Raw genomic sequence first — 15,248 nt, 5'->3', positions numbered from 1 at the left:
TCTAGTCTATAGTCTAGTCTGTAGTCTAGTCTATAGTCTAGTCTGTAGTCTAGTCTATAGTCTAGTCTATAGTCTAGTCTGTAGTCTAGTCTATAGTCTAGTCTATAGCCTAGTCTATAGTCTAGTGTATGGTCTAGTCTATAGTCGAGTCTAGAGTCTAGTCTTTAGTCTAGTCCATAGTCTAGTCTATAACCTATATTCTAGCCTATTGTTTTTTTTTTAAACGAACAAAAAATACTCAAATCAAGTAAATGTGTGTAATGATAATAATGATGATGCAGCCGTTCAATGATCGTTTGTTTCATCTGTCATGACGACAGTGCTACTTTATATACATATACATATCTATGTATGTATAATTTTTCCAATACCACATTGAGAAAACTCCATATTTTGTAAAAAGTTTTTGAATTTAACAAATCGTGATTGAGATAAACACATGTATAAACTGCATTCGTATGCACTTATATGCAGATGAATATTTATGATGCATTTGGCAGATTCATGAATCAAACATGTTGTTGTTTTCTAAGTGGGGGAGTTTTGTTTTTGTACCATAAACAATTAAATGTTTTGTATTTGAGATATAAAATTCTCCTCTATGAAATTGTATAAACTATTGTTAAACAATTAATGTAAAACATACATATTAAATGTGTAGAGTAAAGTGTTGAAAAAAATTAAAAGGTAAATTGAAAAATTGATTTGAAAATTATTAATCATTAAAATTTTTTATATTTGTTATAAAAATTTAATTTCATAACATTTTTATTATTTAAACAAATTTCCTATGTTTTTGTTTGTTTTTTTTTTAATGTTAGTGTTTTTATTATTTTTAAACATAGTGTTAAAATATTTTAGTAGATTTTTCACTGCCTTTAGCTTTATTTTTTTATTTTTTCGTATTATTTTATATGTGTGAGCTTGAGCTACCAAAATCGGTCATAATGCGGCCAAGGATAAAATTTATATATATAAAATAAAAACTACAACTAAAAATAAAATAAAAATATTAACGAAATTGTAAAGCAAATACTTTGTTTAAAATAAAACCAAAACTACTAGTAATATTAAAAAAATACTAGTAGTAGGTTTTACTACTATTAAGTAGTTGTAGTAACAGCTTCAAAAAGTAGTAGTAACAGATGTAACTTCTTAAAAACAAGTAGTTTTTCTTAAACAGTAATAGATTTACCTCATAACCACAACAACTTCTCAAACTTGCCCACCCCAGCTGGTTGGTAATCAGTTTAAAATGAAACTCTTTACATGAAGACTCAACAATAAACCTGTAGACCCAATCAATATAAAGCTCCCTAATGTTTGAGTTAAAAATATATATTTTTGCATAAATATTTGTTAAATACAAACATTCTTACATAAATATTTAAATCTATAGTTAACTGAAATATTAATAAAATTTTAAACGTTAACATTGTACGGACTACTGTTTAAAGTGTTAAATTTATGGTAGATTCAATCATAGTATTTAAATATGATTTATTAATTAAGTTTTTTTTATATTATTTATTCTTCTTAAACAAATCATAAAAATTGTATTTTATTATTAGAAAATATTTGCAAATTTTAAAGGTTAGATATCTAACGATTTATTATCTGGAAAGATTACATATTGATTGCTAAATTTTATATCGTTTAAAACTGAAATCCAAAAAGGCGAGTTTATATTTATAGAATCTGTTTTATATTATAGATTAGACTACAGTTCATAACAGATCGAGGCAAGATTGAAGACAATATAGTCAAGGCAATATTTTGGTCTATAGAATAGATTAAAGTACAGAATAAAGACTTGTTTATAGTCCCTCTATAAAAAGATTTATAGTCCAAACTATAGGTAGATCTATAGTTCAGACTATAGACAGATTTAAAGTTTAGACTATATTCAGATCCAAAGTTTAGACTATAAACAGATCTATAGTCCTGACTATAGTCAGACCTTTAGTCCAAACTATTAACAGATCTAAAGTCCAGACTATAGACAGATCTATAGTCCAGACTATAGGCTGATTTGTGGTACAGATAATAGACCAATATAAAGTAAAGACTATTGACTAATCTATATTCCAGACTATACACTAATCTACAGTCCAGGCTTTAGACTAATCTATAGTTCAGACAACAGACATATATATAGTCCAGATAACAGACTAATCTATAGTCCAAACTAACAACTTAGCTATAGTTCAGACTATAGACTAATCTATAGTTTAGACTCATCTTTTCTCTAGACTCTAGACAGATGTGTATTCCTGACTATAGACAGATCTTTATTTCAGGCTATAGATGGATTTTTATTTCAGACTATAGACAGATCTATAGTCCAGACTAAAGACTGATCTATAGTCCAGACAATAGACTGATCTATAGTCCAGACTATAGACTGATCTATAATCCAGACTATAGACTGATCTATAGTCCAGACTATAGACTGATCTATAGTCCAGACTATAAACTGACCTATAGTCCAGACTATAGCCTGATCTATAGTCCAAACTATAGACTAATCTATAGTCCAGACTATAGACTGATCTATAGTCAAAACTATAGACTGATCTATAGTCCAGACTATAGACTGATCTAAAAGTCAGACTATAGACTGATCTATAGTCCAGACTATAGACTGATCTATAGTCCAGACTATAGACTGATCTATAGTCCAGACTATAGACTGATCTATAGTCCAGACTATAGACTGATCTATAGTCCAGACTATAGCCTGATCTATAGTCCAAACTATAGACTAATCTATAGGCCAGACTATTGACTTATCTATAGTCCAGACTACTGACTGATCTATAATCCAGACTATTGACTGATCTATAGTCCAGACTATTGACTGATCTATAGTCCAGACTATTGACTATTCTAAAGTCCAGAATACAGACTAATCTATAGTTTAGACTACAGACTGATCTATAATCCAGACTATAGACTGATCTATAGTCCAGACTATAGATTGATCTGTAGTCCAGACTATAGACAGATCAATAATCCAGAATATAGACTGATCTATAGTACAGATTATAGACTGATCTATAGTCCAGATTATAGACTGATCTATAGTCCAGATTATAGACTGAGCTACTGATCTATAGTCCAGACTATAGACTGATATATAGTCCAGACTATAGACTGCTATATAGTCCAGACTATAGACTGATATATAGTCCAGATTATAGACTGATCTATAGTCCAGACTATAGACTGATTTATAGACCAGACTATAGACTGATCTATAGTCCAGACTATAGACTGATCTATAGTCCAGACTATAGACTGATCTATAGTCCAGATAATAGACAGATCTATACCACTGTAAGGTTTAGGTACAAATGATTTCATTCTTTCAAAGTCATTTCCGATTGTTTGTTGATCTATAGTCAAGACTACTGTAAAGTTTAACAACAAATGATTTCATTCTTTCAAAGTCATTTCCGATTTTTTTTGTTGTTGTCAACTACAAATCGATATATGATAATGAATGCCTCATCATGCGATATTGCATTGATATATTGTTATTGCTTTGATGTTTTTGTTGTTGTTAATATTATTGCTGTTTGTTGTAAAGTGTTTTGTTTACATAAATTGTTGGCGGTTAAAAGAAATTCTACAAACAAATAAATGTATATTGATTCTATTGATTTTGTTGTTGTTGCTGTTTGTTGCTCGTATTTGCTGTCAAAATTGATTGTATTTGTGGCATTTATATTGCTGCCACATAAAATGATTTATTATAATTTTTTTTTTATAAATTCTTTTAAATACAAATAGCAACAACTACTTGTTTATTTGTTAAACATATTTTTGTATTTAAGCAAGAACCGTTTATTATTTATTATTCTAATATTGTTTTGTAACGCTTTTTAACAAACATTTTACAAGTGAGAATTAATCTCTTTTTCTGAAGTTGTGGTTATTCTGTCTGTTTGTTGGTTATTTTATTTATTAAATGTTTGAAAGAAAAATTCTACAATTAAAACATTTTTTTTATATAGAAAAAATTAAATTCTCATTTATTATAGTTTTTTTCATGGTTAATTAAAATGCCATCAAAATATGTGTGTATGTGTGTAATGGAAATAATTTAAAAAACAATTAATTATTATAATGATTAATCAATGAAATTTTTAACATACATTTTTACAAATATGAAAATTCCTTGGTAATTTAATTTTTTAAAAATTTAATATTTATAAAAAAATATGGATTTTTTAAAACAACATGTTTCACAAAACAGCATTATTACATAAAAAGCTTGAATAACAACAGATGTCTCCATTAAATGCTTTACTAACAAAAGTTTTTTCATTAAAAGCTCTTTAAAAATTTTTTCTATTAAACCTTTTTAAATTTTTGAAAAATAGTTGCTTTTACTAAAAGTTTTTTCACAAACATTTTCTTAAAAAAGCTTATTAATAGCATGAATCTTTAATTATAAACTTTTTCTATAAAAAGCTTTTCACAAATGAGTTTTTATAAAAAATCTTTACTTTTCTTATGAACTTTCAAATAGTGTTTACACCAAGACTTTCTAACAAGAACATAAAAAAAGCTTTTATAAACCTACACCCACAAAACAACTACACATATAACTATACACAAAAGCTTTTCATGAAACTTTTCTTATTAAAGTTCAAAGTTTAAAAAATAGTTTTTATTCTAAAGATTACTCACAATTTTTATTTAAATTTTAATCATAACTTTTTCATGCAAAGCTTTTGAACTAAAACTTTTTTTCATAAAACTAAATCCACAAAGCTTTTTTTATAAAATGCCTTTTCTTATTAAAATTTATTACTTTTCTTAAAAAAAACTGTTTTCTAAAAGGTTTTTCACGAAAAAATTACTTACAAAAGTTTGAGCACAACTTTTCATTCGAAACTTTTCAACCAAACAATGTTCCAAAAAACTTTGTGTAACATAAAGCTTCTTTATAAAATGCTTTTCACGAAACTTTATTATCATTCTTAAAAATAGTTTTTACTAACAGCTTTTTTACAAAAAAACTTTTTACAAAAGCTTAATTACAAATTTTCAATCAAAGTTTCTAAAATAGAATATTTTATACAAAACTTAATACTCAAAGCTTTACTTTTAAAAGCTTTTCACGAATCTTTTTTTGACAACTTTTAAATTTGTTTTTAATTAAGGTTTTTTACAAAAAACTTTTTCTTAAAAAGCTTAATTAAAACTTTTTAATAGAAAGCTTTTTTTGAAAAAAATTAAAAAAAGGTTTTAAAATTGTTTTTACTTTTTTTTTTTTTCAAAAGACCTTTATTTTTATAAAATAACTTTAAAATTGTATTTACTAAAACTTTTTAAGGAAAAGCTTTATTATCGACAGCTTTTCTTAAAAAATTCTTATCCAAAAGTTTTTTTTCGCATAAACACAATGTTTACTTAATGTTTTTACATAAAAAGCTTGTGGAGAAAATTTTATGTTAAAGCTTTTTACTTTTCAAAAAAAAAAAAAAAAAAAAAAAATATATATATATATATATATATATATATATATATATATATAATATATATATATATATATATATATATATATATTATTATATATATATTATATATATATATATATATATATATATATATATATATATATATATATATATATATATATATATATATATATATATATATATATTTCCGAAGCTTTTTAAATAATTTCTCAAACACTTTAAAAATAGCTTCTTTATTTAAAGCTTTATCGACAGCTTTTCTTAAAAAAATTTCTTATCCAAAAGTTTTTTACTTAATGTTTTTACATAAAAAGCTTGTGGAGAAAATTGTATGTTAAAGCTTTTTACTTTTGAAAAAAAAAAAAATATTTCCAAAGCTTTTTTAAAAAATTTCTCAAACACTTTAAAACCAGCTTTTTTATTTAAAGCTTTTTTCATCAAACATACTATATCATAAAACTTTACCCACAAAGCTTTTTGATTAAACTTTTCTGTTAAATAATTAGCTTTGCTTTAAATAATGATGCTTAATGAGAACTTTTTGATAAAAAAATATTTCTACATAAAAGCTTTTCATTAATTGTTGATTAAAGCTTTCGTATTAAAAACTTTGAGCTCTTTTTACTCTTTTAACACTTAAAGCTTTTTTACTAAATACTTATTAATATGAAACAAGTAAACTCATGCATTTATTATGATTAAAAGCTTCTTTAACAAAAAGCTTTTAAGTAATTACAGGTAAAAGGTAAAAGCTTATATCCCAAAAAATTTAAAGTTTGAGGTTACAATAAAAAAAAAGAAAAACAAACAAAAGAAATTATAAAAATAATGTTTAATTAAAATTTCAAGCGTAAAATAAGTTTTAGTTAAACAAACAAAACGAAATGAAAACAAACTCCCACAATAAACAGTGGGCCAAAAAAGTAAACGTTTCAAACACACCCTCAATAAAGTAGCATTTCAAAAAGAAGGGTTTTATTGAATGGTAAATGATTAAACATATAGTGACCCCTTAACTCTATAGATTTCAGTTTTACTAAAATTAACAAAATATTTAACGTTTAATATTTCTTTGTAAAAGAAACAAAATAAAAGAAATGGTTTAATGATAAATTTGTTGTTGTTATTGTTTATATAAATGGAAGTTTGGGGAGGAGTGTTTTTAAAAAGAAATAAAAACACTAACCCACATCATCATAGTCATCATCATCATCATAATCATGATTGATCATGTTTACAGGTAAAATATTTTTAATAATAATTAAAATTGATTTGCTGTAGCCAAACGTGGATGGAGATGATGATGATTATGACGATGACTATGATGAGGGAGCAGCTTTTTTTTTGTAAATTAAAATGAAGAAGGTGTTGGCGGAAGTTTTTAGCTGGCTAAACAGGTAGATGCTTAAATAGTTGGTTGATTTTTTGGCTGCTTGTTTTCATATATCTTTTGACTTACGTTTGCCTGATTGTTTAAAGTTAATGATGATGATTAAGATAATGATAATCACAATTAATTTTACCAGATTTATGTCATTTATTTGTTGATGACTCTTGTGGGTACTGGTTTAATGTAATTTCTTTAAAAGAAGGGGGGTTTGTTGTGAAAAACATATGTACATAACCTGTTACATCTACGTTTTAGTGTTTGGTCCGGGGAAAGGGTTTTGTTTTTAATCATTTTGTAGTTTGTATTAGTTAATCATTTTCTTTTTTTCCTAAAATATAATTAAGACAAGAAAATAACCACCACCACCAGACAGGAGGTCTCAATTGTTGAGGCAATCTTGCAATGTCCATCAATCCATGTAATACAGAGAAATCACAACTTTGAAACTCACATGTTATCAGTTAAAATGGTTACATTATACACCTTCGAAAAAAGCTATAACAAAAAATCTTTTTCCACAAAAGTTTCCTTAATAAAATGCTTTTTCATAAAAAGAATTTTCTAAAGCTGTTTTAAAAAGTTTTATATAAGAAAATTTTCCACAAAAAGCTTTTTCTTGAGAATTTTTTTATGAGAACATTCTTCCTAAAAGCTTTTTCTTAAGAAGTTTTTTTTTAAGCTTTATTCAAACAGCTTTTCATAAAATAAATTTCATATTTTAACTTTTTCATAAAAAAGGCTTTATTTACCTAAAGCTTTATGTGAAAAGTCTTTTCACATCACAATTTAAAAAAACATAAGATTCTTTAATTAAAAGCATTTTATGTTTTTTTAATTTTCATAAAAAATCTTACTAAAAGCTTTTTACTTAAAATTTTAAAATAAAAAGCTTTCAAACTTAAAGCATTTAAAAAATTTTTTAAAATTTCTTACTGAAAGCTTTTTTGCATAAAATGTTCAATAAAAAGCTTTCGAACTTAAAGCTTAAAAAAGTTCAAAATGTTAACTAAAACCTTTTTAACCGAAAGCTTTTTCTTGTAAAAGTATTGTTTCTCTCCAAAAAGTTGTTTTGAAGAGCATTCAAGCTTGTTTAAAAGTTTTTTTTTTATTATTAAAAGCTTTTTCACTTAACATTTTCTATAAAAAGCTTTCAAATTTAAAGCATTTAGAAAAATCTAAACATTCTTACCAAAAGTTTTTTTAAATTAAAATTTTCAATAAAAAGCTTTTAACCTTTAAGTTAATTTTTTACTAAAAATGTATAAAAAATTTAGAAAAATATTTTAAACAAAAACTTTTTTTACAAAAAAAAAGGTTTTAAAAAATATTTAACATTTAAAGCTTTTTAAAATAAGCTTTTTTTTAAATTAAAGCTTTTTTCATAAAAATATTGATTCCGTCTCAAAAAAAAATGTTTGACGTTTTCTTTCATATTAAACTTTTTCTTAAACAAATGAAATATTTGTTGAAGTTAACAAAGCTTTAAAAACACAATTTCAGAAAAGCTTTCCTACTAAAAGCTTTTTTATTTAATATTTTTATATTAAAACATTATAAAACAATTTCAAACTAAAAGCTTTTTTCATTCATTTTATGTTAGAAACCTAAAAAAATTGTGTTTGTCATATAAAGCTTTTTATGTGATATTAAAAGCTTTTTATAGAAATCTTAATACTAAAAGCTGTTTTCATAAAAATTTTGTTTCTGTCCAAAAAAAAAAAAAAAACTATTTTAAGTTTTCATGTATATTAAAAGTTTTCATAAATGTCTTACTGCTAAATGCAGTTTTTATAAAAATATTGCTAATGTCGCAAAAACAATTTTAGAAGAACATTTCTTTAAGTTTTCTTTCATATTAAAAGATTTTAAAAAATATTTCTTCCTAAATTTCAAAAAGCTATTTGAAGCTCTTTTTTAAGTTATTTTTCATAATAAAAGTATTTTTTATAAAGATCTTTCTACTAAAAGCTTTTTTCATACAAATATTGCTGTTTGTTTCAAAAAGCTAGCAAGAGCTTTGTTTTTTAATTTTCTTTCATACTAAATGATTTTTTCATAAAATGAATTTTTTGCTCGAAAAGCTTTTTATTTACTATAATTCTCCATCAGCCTCCTCTACAAATGGGTTTCTATTGAACTGCTTAAACTTTTGTCCAATTTATTTTTTCACTCTCCATCTCTGACGGCCTTAAACTCTTTATTTCTATAAGTTTCAAATTATTTATTATTTAAGAGCTTTAAAAAATTATGTTTTTAAATTGCCGTTTAGGGCTTTTGTTTTCTGATTTGTGTGATTTTAACACACAAAAAATTTTGCAATATTTTTGTTTAAAACAAAACAATAATAATAAACAACAAATTATTACCTAAAGTTCGTGATAATGTAATTTGAAGTCAATAACTCTTCAAAAACATCTTTAGTTACGAAGATCGCAATAGATATGAGCCCCAAAGACGAATGTCAGTTTTTGTGTATCTGGGAAAAATAAAGCTGTTTACCAACTTGTTTAACTTATGAAATAATACATCTTATGAAGGTGGCCAGATTTTTGGTCAGACATAGATTTACATCTTAACAAAAACTTATTTTTTAATTTAGGGTTGTGAAATCCCTCAATAGCCACTTTTAGATAATAACACATTACCATATGCATTACTTAGCATTAAGATGACATTCCCCTACTTGGTAATGTGTAGTTATTCTTTATTACTTCTCACTCTACTGATGGCCACCTCTTTCTTTACAATTTTTGCACCACATCTTAAATGCTCATAATACCAATCATTAATATGCCTCATGAGGATGCATTTTCTGCAGTCATCTGTCATTATTTTACCAGAGATTTTAATTTGTTCATATGCATATTGTTTGCAGACATAGTTGTTGTTGTTGTTGTAATTGTTGTTTATTAAGTTTCATTTTTAATTAGCAGGTTGATTTGTAAATTTGTTTAACTATTTTCTTGGTTTTATGTATTTTAAGTTATGAAGCTGCAAGACGTTTGTATGTGAGAGATTAATTTGATTTTATGGTTTTTAAATAAACTACGTGCAATTGTGTATTGTGTTTAAATCTATTTAGGATCTAATAATTAATAATTTAAGATATTTTTCTTCATAAATCTCATTAACAATATTCTATAGATTTTAGTTTATTAGTACATGATGTGATAAAAAAGTACAATAAAAGTTAATGCAAATTATAGGAAAACTATTCTAATAAGAAGTTAGTCCCAGTACAGATTACAGATTATAGACCATAGTGTAGTTTCTAGTCTAGGTTATAGTCTAGTCTGTAGTTTAGTCTATAGTCTAGTCTGTAGTTTAGTCTATAGTCTAGTCTATAGTCTTGTCTATAGTTCTAGTTCATTTGTAGTTCTAGTTCATTTCTAGTCTATAGTGTAGTCTATAGTCTAGTCCAATCTATAGTTTAGTCTATAGTCTATTCTATGGTCTATTCTATAGTCTAGTCTATAGTCTAGTCTACAGTCTAGTCTATAGTCTTGTCTATAGTTCTAGTTCAAATGTAGTTCATTTCTAGTTCAGTTCTTGTTCAGTTCTAGTTCAGTTCTAGTTCAGTTCTAGTTCAGTTCTAGTTCAGTTCTAGTTCAGTTCTAGTTCAGTTCTAGTTCAGTTCTAGTTCAGTTCTAGTTCAGTTCTAGTTCAGTTCTAGTTCAGTTCTAGTTCAGATCTTGATTGTTCCAGATCAGTTCTTGTTCCTGTTGCCATTTAAATTTAATTTAATTTGTTTTTAATTTTTTTATTTGAATCCTACACTCTGTTTAATTATGCCATTTAGCATATATTTAATTATTGCTCTCTAAAAATTTGTCACTTTAGCAAAATTGTTGCGAATATTAAAATCCAATTATTGCCAATCAATAATAATTTTAGAATTTTTTTTCTTTGAAAAACCAGTTGTACCACTCTAAAATTGAACATGGCCAAAAATAAATTAAATAAACACTCACATACACAAAAATTTTTTGGCCAACAACTAAGCAATTTATAATTAAACTAATAATAATTAAATTATTAAAATATTAAGGTTAACAACTAAAATCGTTTGTCTTTCTTTCAGATAAATTCAACAATGTGAATAATCAAACAACTAGAGGTAAATAATTGGACAATATTTTTTTTTTTAATTATATTATTTCATGCATTAATTTTTTTCTTTGTTAAATTTAAATCAAATTTGTTTACTTAAGACTTTCTTGATCAACTGTTTAAAAAAATTTTAAATTTTCCTTTTTTCGGCATAATCTCAAAAAGAAATCTACTTGAGGCGTACATATATTTAATTAATATTAAATAAACGTTAATGTATTATATTTTAAAATGTTTAATCGAAATAAATAAGCATTTATTATTCCGAATTATGAAGAAACCAATCTTGCGCTTGTGATTTTAGAAAGGTAAACCAGAGCTGAACTAGAACTGAACTAGAGTTTAACTAGAACTGAACTAGAACTGAACTAGAAATGAACTGGAACTGAACTAGAACTGATTTAGATCTGAACTAGAACTGAACTAGAACTGAACTAAAACTGAACTAGAACTGAACTAGAACTGAACTAGAACTGAACTAGAACTGAACTAGAACTGAACTAGAACTGAACTAGAACTGAACTAGAACTGAACTAGAACTGAACTAGAACTGAACTAGAACTGAACTAGAACTGAACTAGAACTGAACTAGAACTGAACTAGAACTGAACTAGAACTGAACTAGAACTGAACTAGAACTGAACTAGAACTGAACTAGAACTGAACTAGAACTGAACTAGAACTGAACTAGAACTGAACTAGAACTGAACTAGAACTGAACTAGAACTAAACTAGAACTGAAGTAGAACTAAACTAGAACTGAACTAGAACTGAACTATAACTGAACTAGAACTGAACTAGAACTGAACTAGAACTGAACCAGAACTGAACTAGAACTGAACTAAAACTGAACTAGAACTAACTTGAACTGAACTAGAAATGAATTAGAAATGTACTAGAAATGAACTAGAAAGGAACTAGAACTAACTTGAACTGAACTATAACTGAACTAGAAATGAATTAGAAAGGAACTAGAAATGAACTAGAATTGAACTAAAACTGAACTAGAACTGAACGGACTAGCCCTTTTAAATATTTACTACAAATATGTTTACTGTGATCATAATATTTTTGAAATCTAATTATTTAAAATGATTTATTTCTGTAAGTGTTTGTGTCCAATCGCTTTTGTAATACAAGAATTACATTTTATGTTTTAATTAAAATGAGCTTAGAAAATGTTTACACTCTGCCTCTTAACTATATATTACGAAAATTTCAAACAAAATCTATTGGCTTAACAAAAACACACATACATTTTGGTCATTTAGGCTAATAGGAAATTACCTTATTTTGCAAGGTCCATAGCAAACAAAATTCAACTGCTAACAACTAACCAACTCTAAGTAACTAAATAAATCTAAATTTAAACAATCACCAGTTTTCGGTTTACATACAATGAAATAACACATACATACATATGTATTAAAAGACCCAAAATATAGAAATATATTTTAAAACAAGTTAATAGAATCAATATAAATTTAAGTTAAAAAAGCCATGAGTGGCCGTGAGTTGCTGCTATTGCATAAACTTGTGCAACAAGAATCAGAACATGTTTTCAAATCAAATTAAAAAAATTAATTAAATGTTTAAGAAAAATATTGAAAATTTTCCAACTTACATAGCACATGGTGGAGGGTGAACTGGCAATGGCCGTTGTAACCATAAGACCATTCTTTTTGCCACCCAACAGCGACTGTTGTATGCGATTGGTGCCGTAGTACATTTCCCAAATGCTGGGCTTCTTTCGATGCCAATCGAGTATGGAGTCCTTATCATTGGGCTCTGAGCTATCGCCACCGCTGCCACTGCCACTACTGGTATTTCCTTTCGTGCTGGTATTTTGGGAGTTTAACTGTTCCAGCACGGGTTTGTGATAGGATAGGTTTCTTTGCAATTGAGTGGTTTCGTGCAGCGGTGTGGAAGTGCTGGGCTGAGCTTGTGTTTGCACCGACTCCACATAACACTCGGCCATGGGAAAGACTTCGGTTATGGATTTGCGTTTCATTTTGAAATTCGGATCACTTGAACATCTTATGGAAGTAATTTGTTGTCGTATACTGATGGGCACACCCTGGGCATTCATGACTATGCCATCTTGTATAGCCTCATAGGTGGAGTAGATATCGGGTGCTTCACTAAGTGAACGCCTTCTTTCGAAGGCATTTTTCATTTTGACTATATGCTGGTTCTTCACCAGTCCCGAACACAACTGACGTATCTCCAGTTCACTGTGCTGATTCATACGCTCCAGGTACAACTCCAACTCTTGCTTCAAAGTATTAATCATATTGTGCAATTCTTTGGGTATATACTCCTCTTTGTCTTGATCACTGGCAGCTGTCAGCTGCTGTTGTTGTTTTTGCTTTTCAGCCTCTTGACTTTGCGTTAGCAGACGTATTTTGTCTCTAACATCTTCTAATAGTTCGCGGGTATTTTGAAAGTGTAATTGTTCCTCATAGCGTTTGGGATATAAATCCACCGATACCGCTAGCGATTGGCCCGATATAGAACTGCGCGCGGGTGCATGTATATCACTTTCCACACGATACGCATCTTCGGGACAAGAGTTAATATATTTGGCACATTTATAATGGTTCTCTTCCTGTTCGTCGGTTAGAAAAGTGGGATTATCTAGACCTTTGTTGCTTAAGGATTCCTTAGATTTATGACCCAATTTCTTGTCTTTATCCAAGAGAAAAGAATCCAAATCTATATCCATTAAGGAGTCATCACTGCGATCTTCAGGCCAGCCAGGCTTTTTATTCGCATCGAAAGATTCCTGTATGGTGGGCAGTTGGTGATAGGAGTTGGAAGGTCGCAATTTTTCATTGTGATTGACAGAGGCATAGGGATTATAAGGATTTTGACTATAGCCTACTAAAGCCTCTGCGGAATTGCCCCCCGGAAATGATTTTAAATGACGATCCAGATTTTCTATACTTGATTCTAAAATCTTAAGATTTTCATTAAATTCTTGGGAATTTCTTTGGGCAGGTTTATCAATTTCCGCGTAACGATAGCGTCTATTATAGTCCAGAGCTTGCATGACACTGTTTGTCTCACTGCTAAGCTGCTGGTGTTGTGGCAACTTGTTGTTGGTTTGTAGAGTAGTGGCTGTCGATGGTGTAACTGTTGCTGCTGCCGACGTCGTATTTGATGTTTTACTTTCTTTTGCATGATTTCTTAACTTCTTTAAGTCAATGGTGGGCTCACTGTAAATATGCTCCTCCAACGAATAAGTGGAACACACATTGGAGCTATAATAGCCCGAAGAGGCACTTTTATCTGTGGAATAGTGTGATTGATGCGAAGAAGCTCTAGCCGAGACTTTAGGATTTATGGTCTTTGTTACAACTATTTGCTGCTCCTCTTTCAATTTATTACGATCCTCTACATCCCTGTCCTCTTCTATATCATCCGAAGCTAAAGATGTAATCACTGAAGAACTGGTAGAAGTTTTCTTTAATCTTAAACCCACATTTGTGCCACCCGCTGGCATCATAGTACTGGAGTTACCCTTAATGCCATCCAGTTTATGAACATCTCTGGCTGTTACTAAGTTTATATGCTGTTGCTGTTTGGGGCTGTTATTACTGCTGCTACTGCTGTTATTCGTTGCCAATGGCATTGAATTTGTGTTGGCTGCTGTTGTGCCCGTAGCTCCTGCTGCTGCAGCTGAGCTGAAAAGTGTAAAAAGAAATTACAAGAAAACAACATTAAACATTTGGTTTCCAAGCATTTATTAAAAAAAAGGAAAATTATTTTGCGTCTACCAAAGAGTTTTCTTTCGTTTTTCATTATATTTATTTTATTTAAAACGAAAGTGGTTTTTAAGTGGTTTCCACATCAACATAAGATTATTGTTGTTATAGCCAACAACAAAACCAGACCACAAAATGTAGGTTAGATTTGAAACCAGTCTTTTGGCTAGAGGAAAAATTTTTCAATAGGCTATTGTGTATTTCTGACTTTGTTGTTTTTTTTTTTTTTTTGTTAAAATTTTGTCACAATTTGTAGCTTGTTTTCGCATTGCGTTGTAAATAGTTTAGTGGAAAAGTGTTGTTGACATGCCTGAGAAGTCAGAGGATCTTGATGTGTAAGAAGTGCAGATACAAAGAAACAGACCGTTCGGGACAGACCGACAGTCTATAGTCTAGTCTATAGTCTATTCTATAGTCTAGTCTATAGTCTAGTCTATAGTCTAGTCTATAGTCTAGTCTATAGTCTAGTCTATAGTCTAGTCTATAGTC

At 28.1% G+C, this 15,248-nt stretch overlaps 1 protein-coding gene and 1 long non-coding RNA gene across 2 annotated transcripts in view; one reads left to right on the top strand and one right to left on the bottom strand.

Moving 5' to 3' along the window:
- The window catches only part of LOC111682506 (homeobox protein cut), an 81,103-nt gene that overhangs the window by 30,321 nt on the left and 35,534 nt on the right, over positions 1–15,248 (bottom strand). Inside the window, exon 5 of the mRNA XM_023444475.2 lies at positions 12,617–14,678. Coding sequence (XP_023300243.2) covers positions 12,617–14,678 — 2,062 coding nt within the window. The remainder of the gene's footprint in view (positions 1–12,616; positions 14,679–15,248) is intronic.
- Positions 1–15,248, top strand: part of LOC124420580 — a 64,604-nt gene that overhangs the window by 34,209 nt on the left and 15,147 nt on the right. The window contains exon 2 of the long non-coding RNA XR_006941280.1: positions 10,964–10,999. This is a non-coding gene — a long non-coding RNA (uncharacterized LOC124420580). The remainder of the gene's footprint in view (positions 1–10,963; positions 11,000–15,248) is intronic.

Source organism: Lucilia cuprina, chromosome 6, assembly GCF_022045245.1.
Source record: "Lucilia cuprina isolate Lc7/37 chromosome 6, ASM2204524v1, whole genome shotgun sequence".
Lineage (NCBI taxonomy): Eukaryota > Metazoa > Arthropoda > Insecta > Diptera > Calliphoridae > Lucilia > Lucilia cuprina.
This window is presented reverse-complemented; position numbering and strand designations above follow the sequence as displayed.